The sequence below is a fragment of the Pseudopipra pipra genome, chromosome 30 (assembly GCF_036250125.1).
Source record: "Pseudopipra pipra isolate bDixPip1 chromosome 30, bDixPip1.hap1, whole genome shotgun sequence".
Lineage (NCBI taxonomy): Eukaryota > Metazoa > Chordata > Aves > Passeriformes > Pipridae > Pseudopipra > Pseudopipra pipra.
Window position 1 is genome coordinate 1,210,679 of NC_087578.1, and position 10,035 is coordinate 1,220,713.

At 62.8% G+C, this 10,035-nt stretch overlaps 2 protein-coding genes across 2 annotated transcripts; both read right to left on the reverse strand.

The window, feature by feature from the left end:
• Window positions 1–1,693: 1,693 nt before the first annotated feature.
• On the reverse strand, window positions 1,694–2,462 carry TMDD1 (transmembrane and death domain 1). The gene has a single exon (XM_064639018.1). The coding sequence runs from the start codon at window positions 2,419–2,421 to the stop codon at window positions 1,780–1,782; it is 642 nt and encodes a 213-aa protein (XP_064495088.1). The 5' UTR covers window positions 2,422–2,462; the 3' UTR covers window positions 1,694–1,779.
• Window positions 2,463–5,818: 3,356 nt separating this feature from the next.
• FIGNL2 (fidgetin like 2) lies at window positions 5,819–8,515 on the reverse strand. The gene is given in 2 exon segments (XM_064638965.1): window positions 5,819–7,310; window positions 7,312–8,515. Coding segments are annotated over 2 exon segments (2,322 nt in total). The 5' UTR covers window positions 8,196–8,515; the 3' UTR covers window positions 5,819–5,872.
• Window positions 8,516–10,035: the final 1,520 nt, after the last annotated feature.

A 10,035-nucleotide genomic window follows, 5' to 3' on the forward strand; every position in this document is an offset into this window, starting at 1 on the left:
AGCACTGGTTTAACTGGGGCACGGGGAGGACGGAGCATTCCCAGTTCTCCCCCTCTGTAAACGGGGTGGCTCATTCCCTACCTCACAGGGGTGTTGTGAGGCTTAGTTACCGAGCGAGTGTGATGCGTGGAGGGTCTCGGGCACCCGGGGCTGTGCAGGCAGAGCGGGGCACGGGGGGGGGGGGCAGGGGGGGCCAAAAATGCTGCTACGAAAGTCCCGCACCCTCCGCCCGGGGCAGAGGCAGCTCCTCCCTCTGACACCTCGCTCAGGCTTCACCCCGAGCTGTCCGTGCTCCCCCCTTCCCCCCCTGGGCTTTACTCTCTGTTCTGTTTGACCTGAGGAGAGGAGGAGGAGGGAGCAGGGGGAGGGAGGAGGAAGGCGATGGAGGAACGGGCTGGGAGTTCCATGTCTGAACTTTTGAGTTCCTTTGTACTGTACATCTTTTTACTTTGGAATTTGCAATAAAGAGGTATGTCCATCTTGTTTTAACAACTTCTCCTGGCTGCCCTGTCGTTCTGTAACCTTCGCACAGCAGCGACCAAAATCCACACCCAGTCCCCAAAATCCACACCCTCGGCCCAGACAGCTCATCCCTGCCAGGGCAGGACTCCAAGGGTGGCTTTGCAAGGTGGGGCTGGTCTGAAGCGTGGATGTCCAGCACCAGCCCCTGTCCTGGAAGAGCCCCTGGGCTCCTCATCCTGGGAGAGTCACAGCTTTGAAACCCCCTGGGCACAACACAAAGCTCATCCCAGCCCTGTCCCAGCGTATTCCAGCTCCTGGTTTAGGGAGGCTGAGCGATGCTTTAGGGGACACAACCACCCTGCAGGTCCACACTGCCTTCCTTCTGCTCCAGAGTGAACACTCCAAGACCCACCAGCTCCTCCCCAGCTCCCACCAGCCTCGAGCTGCTCCTCGGGCTCCCCGCGGCCGAGGCAGACGCTCCCCAGCACGGGGGGGCCGAGGTGACAGATGGCAAAACAGCCCCTGAGCCCCTCACCCTGCGGAGCAGCCACTGGGTTTGACCTTCACTGACGGGCAGGAGCCACCTGAGAGGACACAGGGACAGCTCCGTGCCAGGAACTGGCCGTGCTGGTGCTTCAGGAAGAGGCTCCCCGAGGGCTCCATTCAGGGGGAAAAAAAAAGCATTCTGTAAATTGTGTAGATTTTAACTGTTCTGCTCGTCTCTGAAAGCTGCACTCAGGGTTATCTGTCCTTCCCTTCCTTCTCCAACGCTCGTAGGCCACTTGGTTGGATTGATGCAAACCAGTTTCTGATATAAAGAGAAGCCCTCAGACCCCTGGTGGCTCCTCAGCCCACCCAGCTCCCACCCTCAGGAAAGCCACGAGTGTCATCCCAGCACAAAATGCCTCTGCCACAACTCATCAGGTCATGAGGGTTAAAATCACCCTCTTGCCCATGAATAATTAACTCCTGGTTCTGGCTCAGCCTGAGAACCCAGCAGAGAGGTTTTGCCCCCTCCCTGCCCCGGGGGGGACCCCACACTGGGGCTGCAGCCCAGGGAGCTCTGCCCGGCTCCATCCCTGCCACAGGGCACCTTGGCATCCAGTGACAACCAGGGACATCTCCAGCACAGCCAGGGGTGACGGGGGTGGCTGGTGGCCATCCAGCCCTGGGCAACCCAAGGACGGGCCCCTCCCTGCCCGGGAGAACACACAGGGTCGGTCTCTCCACCTCAGTCCCTCCACGAGGCTTTACTGGGTCTCGTTTTCCCTCCCGGCAGATTCCGGGCGATGCTCCGGTCTGGGAACCATCCCAGTTTCAGGCGGCCAAGAGCCTCCTCCAGTGGCAGTAGTACATCAGGGTCCCGGTGAGGAGGGTGGAGGTGAGGAAGGCTCCCAGGACGCCCAGGACCACGGGCTGGACCCAGCCCAGGGGGTCGCGGCTGTACCGGGGGAGCCGCTGCCGCTCCAAGAGCAGGTCCCCGGTGCCAGGGGCCCTCCTGCCCCGCAGCCCCCCGGGCTGCAGCTGCACGGAGCTGAGGTGCTGCACGCTCCGGCTGTACCCCTCCACGTTCCTCTTCAGCTGCAGGCTCCGGTCTTGGTTCAGGTTTTTCCCCAGTTCCCGGGCGATGTCGGAGCGGCCGATGCTGCGGAGGCTCCGGACCAGCCGGTCCCAGGTCGTGACTTCTCCTGCCGTCACCAGCCAGTGCCGCAGGGCTTCCGAGCACCGGCGGCCCCGGCGGGGGCGGGCGGGGCGGCTCCTCCCGGAGAGATGCTCCGGCTCCAGCTGCAGTTCCTCGTCGGGCCCGTTCAGCTCCGCCTGCAGCTGGAGGCACTCGGAGCGGGACAGCAGCTCGGCGATGCGGCCCATGGTGTGACGGCCCACGGTGGCCGCCACCGTGTCATCGCCCCGGCCACCCGTGGCCAGCAAGAGCAGGGCGAGTCCCACGGGCACCAGCATCGTTTGGGTACCAGCATGGATTTGGTGCCCCTTGGCACCAGGGGGGACACAGAACCCCCTGTTGACCTCACAATCCCCCGCTGACCTCACAGACCAGCGTGTTCCAGGGACAGCCGTCCCTCTGTCCAGCCACCCCCTGTCCAGCCACGACATCCTTCGCTTCCCACATCCCCCTCCAGCCTGGAGCATCCCACCTGCACCCGCGGGATTCACCCGGGCTGGGATATCCGGGCTCCGCAGCCGCCGTCCCCACCTCCGCCAGCACGTTTGGAGGGGCGGGATGGGGACAACCACTGCCCCCTGGGACACCTCCACCTCCCAAAGGCCACGACAACAGCTCGCCTGTCCCTCCCCAAGGAGGGGGGATGCAACACCCGCCCCCCCACGCCGGGACCTGCCTGTTCCTCTCCCACCCCAAATCCACGGAGCAGAGCCGGGTTTAGTTTCGCTCGGGGTCAGGGCGACGACCCCATAACCACGAGGTGGCAATGCAGCCCCGAGGTGACAGCGCAGCCCCGAGGTGACAGCGCAGCCCCGAGGTGACAGCGCAGCCCCGAGGTGACAGCGCAGCCCCGAGGTGACAGCGCAGCCCCGAGGTACCACCGGCGCTCCCACTTTCGGTCGGGTGTCGATAAAGCTGAGATTTCCCTGGATCTCCTCGAAAAACTCACCCCGGAGGCTGCGGGGCTGTGCCGGCAGCAGGTGGAGGAGCCGAGCCCCCCTTTGCTGGAGGAGGAGGAGGAGGATGGAGCCTTTCTCCCGTTTTTCCGCAGCCTTTCTCCACAGCGCCGGAACCTCGGGGGTCCCAATAAAAGCCGGATTGTTCCGGATGTTCCAGCGCCAGCACAAAGGCTCCAGCACCTCCCGGCCACCACCCAGGGATAGCACCGTGTCCCCTCCCTGCCACCACCCGGGACAGCACCCTGTCCCCTCCCTGCCACCACCCAGGGACAGCACCGTGTCCCCTCCCTGCCACCACCCAGGGATAACACCCTGTCCCCTCCCGGCCACCACCCAGGGACAGCACCGTGTCCCCTCCCTGCCACCACCCAGGGACAGCACCGTGTCCCCTCCCTGCCACCACCCAGGGATAACACCCTGTCCCCTCCCTGCCACCACCCAGGGACAGCACCGTGTCCCCTCCCGACCCGGGATCCAGCCCCCAACTCCTCACCCTCGCACCCACCGAACCCCTGCCCCCTTTCCCCCGTCATTCCCGGCCCCCCCCCGCACCTCCCCCGTACCTGCAAGTGCTGGGTGGGTCCTCCCCAGCAGCCAAACCTGCCCGAGACCCCCCTGAGCCCCCCAGGCCCGGGGGACATTCCAGCAGGGCCCCCTCCTCAGCAGGACATCGGTGCCACTGCCCCAACAAGGGAAGGGCAAACCTGGACCCGACACCCCTGACGAGGGAATGGGGCACCCTTGGATCCTCCCAACACCCTAAACAAGGGAAGGAGATTCACCTGGACCCCCATCCCCCCTAACAAGGGAAGGGGACACACCTGGGACACCTCTAACAAGGGGAGGGGACACACCCCAAGGACAGGAGTTGTTCATGTAATCTCTTTAATACTGTGTAATACTTTTCTTTTTTAAAATACAGCATTTTCTTGAGGTAGACCATCCCAGCCCTAGAGCTTGTCTGTCTCAGACATCAATAAGACATGAATTAAATACTTTCATGTACAATATGTTGCAAAATGAGGTAGAAATGGTTACAGAGAGTGTACAAATAGGATAATAATAATAATAAGTCTTCAGGAACCCAGCACCACTTTTTGGAGGAAGGGGGGGGAGGAGCAAAGGGGGTGCCCTGGTAATGCCCTGGATGCAATAAGAAACTGTGAAAAAATTGGGAAAAATTGGGAAAAACCCTGGCAGACACTTCGGGGTGAGGTGGGGGAGTCCCCATGAGGGGTCTGTTCTCTCTGCATGTGCAGACCCTGAGGTTTGGGGGGGCTGCTCTGGGGGGGAGGGCCTGGAGCAGCTGCTTCCCCATCTATAGAGCACTAAAAAAAAAAAAAAAAGTTTTTTTTTTAATTAGGGGAAAAAACCCACCCCCAGAGCAATGCAGAGGGGTGGGGGGTGAGTGGATGGGTTGGGGGTTCATGCTCTTGTGCAAACCCCCTGATGGGTTTTTGGGGGGCCGGGGAGAAGTGATCTCCCCAATCTGTGGCCACCAGAGGAGCCAAAATTCCCTGATTTCAGGTGAAAAAGGAGCAGTGTCAGCACTGGAATCCTCCCAGCAAAGCCCGGGTGACCCCTGTGTCCCAAACCCACGCTGGGAGGAGGATCCCCCCCAGTTCCAGCCTGACTCTGGGAATGGGGACCCCCCCTGCTCCAAAAAGTGGTGCCAGCGACAGCTCCCAACCTACAGCACTAAAACTTCCCCTTGAAGACACGTTTTACTCCACCAAACGCTACAATAACAATGTTAAAAGCAAAAATCAAAAATAAAATTATGGCATAATATACGTGGAAAGCACCCGAAATACATTCAAATTTCATCTTTGTAACAGCTTCAAGTTTATTTATTTTTTTTTCCTTTTCTTTCTTTCTTCCTTTCTTCACCCCCTTTGGAAGCAAATGCATGAGGCAGCTTTGTCCCAGGTCGGAAAACTCTTAAAAAAATCTCTTTTTTTTTTTCCTTTTTTTTTCTGAGAAGATAAAAAGAGTTTTTAAAAACACATTCTTTCATTTTTCTGAGGTAATTCTTTTCCTGAGTAGTTAAAAATAAAAAACAAAAACAAACAAACAAACAAAAAAAAAAATACTACAGACCTTACAAAAATAAAAACCCAAGTCTAGGATATTCAACAATCTACAGCATTTTACTCCAAAACCTCCCGGTTTTGGGGTGTCACTCCCTGGTTTTGGGGTGGAACCCCCTGGTTTTGGGGTGGAACCCCCTGGTTTTGGGGTGGAACTCCCTGGTTTTGGGGTGTCACCTGGTTTTGGGGTGTCCCCCCTGCCCCTCCCTCCCCGATCAAGGTCATGGCCGGGGGCGAAGGGGCTGCTTGGCTCGGAAGAAGCCCGAGGTATTTCTGTTGGGGACAATAAAAGCAGTTTAAAAAAAACAATAATAAAGCTTTTGGGTGGACGGGGGGAGCTCGTGCGTCCGACGCCGGAGCGGATCCCGACGGCAGAGCCGGATCCCGGGGCGCCTCCAGCCCCGCTGGCACCGCTGGTCCAGGGACGGACAGAGGGGAGAACAATAAATAGCTTTATCCTGAGTCGTGGGCGACACTCCCGAGAAAACCACGGAGGGGAAATTCCCTGGGCGAGTCCGAAAGAGGAGAGATGAGGTACGTGGTGCTGCCGGCGGCATCTCCCGCGCTTTGGGAGGAGGGATCCGACCCCGCCCGGAGAACCGGAGTCCCGCAGACCCCAACCCCAGATCCAGCCCCGCGGCCTCGGGGTCCGTCCCGGCGCCCCCGTCCCCCCGCTGCCGTCAGTGCCTGGTGCCGTACATCTTATCCCACTCCAGGAACAAGTCCAGCTCCTTCTGGGAGGCGGCGGGGCGGACCTTGCAGAACGCCTTCTCCAGGTCCTGGTAGGAGGCGGGGGGTCCCGGCAGGGCGCGGCGCGCGGCCCCGGCGTGCTGGCAGAGCCGCAGGAGCTCGGCGCCGGAGAAGCTCTCGGTGCGCTGGGCCAGCGCCGCCAGCTCCCGCTCGCTCAGGCAGCAGCTCTGCTGCGCCAGGGCCTGGCGCAGGATGTGCCGGCGCGCGGCGCCGTCCGGCAGCGGGATGTAGAGCCGCGTGCCGAAGCGCCGGTGCGACGCCTCGTCCATGCTGCCGGGCCGGGCCGTGGTCCCGATGACCACCACGTTCTGCTCGGATGAGGTAGCCACGTTGTCCAGGTAGGAGAGGAGCTGGGACTTGAGGTTGCTCACCTGGCCGCCGTCCTCGCCCGCCCGGGCCGCCAGCAAGGCCTCGGCCTCGGTGATGAGCACCACGGCGGGCTGGCGGCAGCTGGCCACGAAGAACACGGTCTGCAGGATCTTCTCGGCCTCGGCCTTCCAGGTGGAGAGCAGGGTGGTCCCGCTGAGCCTCAGCAGGGTGGAGCCCAGCTGGGTGGAGATGCAGCGGCTCAGCAGCGTCTTCCCGGTTCCGCGGGGGCCGAAGAGCAGCAGGGTCCGCAGCGGGTGGCTCGCGCCGCTGTAGGCGCCGGGGCGCAGGATGGGCCACACCAGCTCCTCCTCGATAGCCGCCTTCACCGACACCTGCCCGGCCACGTCCGACCACTGCACCGGCGGCCCCCGCTCCACCACCTTGGTGTTCACCAGCTCCAGCACCAGCGGGTCGACGTTCTTGGGCTGCTCCTCCACCGGGGCGCCGCCGAACACCGGCGCTTTGGGGGGCAGCCGCAGCGGGAAGGGGGGTCCCGGCTCCGCCGCCCGCTCCCCGTTGGCGAGGGGGGGGCTGAACTTCTCGAAGGGCTCCGCCGGCCGCAGCGGAGCGTCCCCGGCGCCGTAGGGCGGCGAGACCATGCTCTTCATCTGCTGCCCGCCGTACTTGCCGGCGTGTTCCTCGGCGTTCCCCGCACCCCCCGGCCGCTTCCCGGGCTTGAAGGCCACCTGGGGTGACTCGGCGGCGCCGCCGAACCCGTTCCCCCGGCACTCGCCGTTGTCCGACATGGGGTAGGGGGACTTTGGCTGCTCGTAGCTGTATTTCCTGTACCTGCCCTCCCCGTCGTCCTCCCCGCCGATGTCGAACGCCTTCCTCTTCAGCGCGCCCGCCTCGGTGCCCAGCGGCGGCACGGCCAGGGGGGCCAGCCCGGCGCCCTGGTAGCCGTACCCGGGCACCCCGGGCGGGCGGGCGGCGGGCGGCGGGGCCGGGATGGGGGTGGGCGCCGCGATGCCGGAGGGCAGGTAGGAGGCGGGGGGGGTGGGGCGGGTGGATGCCCCCGTAGCCCGGCTGCGGCGGGTAACTGCCGGCGGCGTAGTTGTACATGGGGCCGGAGGAGCCGTAGCCCGGCACCAGGGCGGGCGAGGGGTGCGGGGGCTGCAGGAGCCCCGAGCCGTGGAGGGCGGACGGGTGCGGGGGGGGGAGCGCTGCCGCCGGCTGGGTGCAGTAGCCGGAGGGCAAGTAGGTGCCGCCGTAGCCTGAGGGGTACTCCTGAGATGCCCCGAGCCCGCCGGAGCCGGCGGCGGCCCCTCCGCAGGAGTTCCCGGGGTACATGGGGTCGGCGAGGTTGGCCGACACCACCGGGGAGCCGCCGAGCCCGATGGCCCCGCCGGCGGCGGGGACGGCGGGCGGCACCACCCCCTTGGCGCCGGGGAGGCCATCGTGGATGGGCGTCAGGGGGTAGGTGCCGTCGGAGCCGTGAGCCCCCGGCCAGGGCTCCCCGTCCCCCTTCTGCCCGTTAACGGGCCCGAAGGCGCCATCCCCGTATCCGCCGAGCGCCGGGCGCTCGTAGGGCGCGTCCAGCACCCCCGAGTACTTCTCGGCGTACCTCTTGAGGAGGTTGGAGGCCGTGAGCGCCGAGATGTCGTCGTTGGCCCAGGCGTAGTTGAAGCGCTGGCGGGTGCTGGGGTACAGGTCGGACTTGTGGGCCGGCGAGGAGGTGGTGGAGGAGACGTCCAGGTGCTGCTCCGGCCACTGGTTCAGGGACTGGGCATGCTCTGGTGACCAGTGCATCTTCGACAGACCTGTGGGGACAGGGCGGCACAGGTGAGAGCAGTGAAACAGGGACGGGCACCCTCTGCGTGGAGCACCCCCAAAAACCTGGACTGGCCTGTCCTGTGCCCCATCACACCCCCTGACTGCAAACATCTGCTTCAACTCACCCCAAACTTTCACAGGATCCCCGAATCCCTGAGGCTGGAAAAGCCCTCCGACATCACCGAGTCCACCCTGTGCCCCATCCCCACCTTGTCCCCCAGCCCAGAGCACTGAGTGCCACCTCCAGTCCTTCCTCGGACACCTCCAGGGGTGGGGATTCCACCACCTCCCTGGGCAGCCCCTTCCAAGGCCTGACCACCCTTTCCACGCAGAAGTTCTTCCACCCAAAAATCCCCTCTGACCACGGGGGCCTCCACTGGGGTCAGTGTCACCCTCTCTTGCTCCAGTCCCCAAATACCAGCAGCCCCTGAGGGTGGTGGCAGCGTGTCCCCCTCCCCACCCTGCTGTGGTCCCCCCCATCCCACCCCCATCCCCTCCGGGGACACCGACACCGGAGCCAGGCAGGGGCCTCGTGCCCCCCTCGCTCTCCGCTCGCAGCCTTTAAGCCACTTTGTGGCCACGGCACAATTAGATTACTTAATGCTTTAATTGACTTATAGGGCATTTGTGCTTCCACTTTGGATATCAAACTTCCACAAGAGGATTTAGATGGTGGCTTTGCGTGGCTTGAGCCGCCCTCCCCCTGCATTTATGGCCATTATCAAAGAGCTCCTGGGGGATAAACGCCCAGCAGATCCTCCCGGAGCCGCCCGCGGAGCCGGCTGGGCACGAGGGGCACGGGGGGCACCTGGGGGCAAAGGTACCAGGAAGCTGCAAAGGGAAAAAGGAGCATTTGGGAACTCCAGGAGGAATAAGACATTTTCCTTGATTTTATTTTTTTTTTTAAGGAATTAAAGTCCTGTGAGTTTCCACCTGAGCACTGTGCAGTCCTGCAGCTGCTTCTGCCCCCCCAAAATATCCAGCTGGAAACACCCAGGGCTCAGGGGTTTGGGGGCACCAAGAGGTGTCCGACTGCTCCAGCATTGAGCCCAGTGTGGAGCGTGGCAGGAACGAGGTGCCACCAGCACAACCAGCAAACCCCAGTGGCATTCCCAGGCTTCTGAAGTCAGGGAGCAGCTGCCCACGGAGACCCTCACCCTCCTGGGGAAGGGAGGACTCAGCAGCCCACAGACCAGAGAAATCCACATCCGTCTTCTCCCGTCCTGTGGCATCCGGCAGCGCCAGCTCTGTTTCTGTGGAGAACACCCCGAGGATGGACAGAACCCCAGAGCAACCAGGAGCACCCAGCTGTCCCCCACGGATCCATCCCAGTGCCTGAACCCCACTGCTCACACACCAGCTAAAAACTGGCATCTCAGGATGGGCCCAGTGATGGAATTGCTTTCCCAAGAGCCTGGAAGAGGGTGGCTGGAAGCCCATCACGATGGCACCGGGCTCCTCCAGCCCCCATTCCCGAGCCCCGGATCCCGGAGCTGCCGGGAGGAGAGGGGCAGGGGGGTTTGCAGGGTCGCAGGTTTGCAACCAACCCTTTAAGGACAAGAGAGGCATCTGGGAGAAGAAAAACCCAAATCCATGGAAAAGCCGGTCGCACCCTGGAACACGCCGGGAGGGGGAGGGCGGCGGGCAGGGAGGAGTTGTCAGGGCTGAAATGGGACGTGAATGAGCGGCGGAGCGGGACAGATGTTTCAATGCTCCCCTTGGCAGTGTGAGAAAATTACTGTCCAGTGACCAAATGGCCGGGCCGGTTCCCACCCTCGCTGCTGCCCATTATCCCCAGCGCAAGACAAAGGCAGGCAGGGGGGCTGGGCAGGGAGAATCCTATTGTTCCCGCCCGCCCTAATTATGGAAATCTTGTTAATCTATTCAGCAGCGACTCTGAACTGGGCTTTTGTTCGGGGGTTTTTAGCGGGGAGCACCACCGAGGGTGTCC

Bases quoted from the DNA above. Each gene is read 5' to 3' on its own strand.
- TMDD1 (XM_064639018.1), bottom strand. From the start codon at position 2,421: ATGCTGGTGCCCGTGGGACTCGCCCTGCTCTTGCTGGCCACGGGTGGC.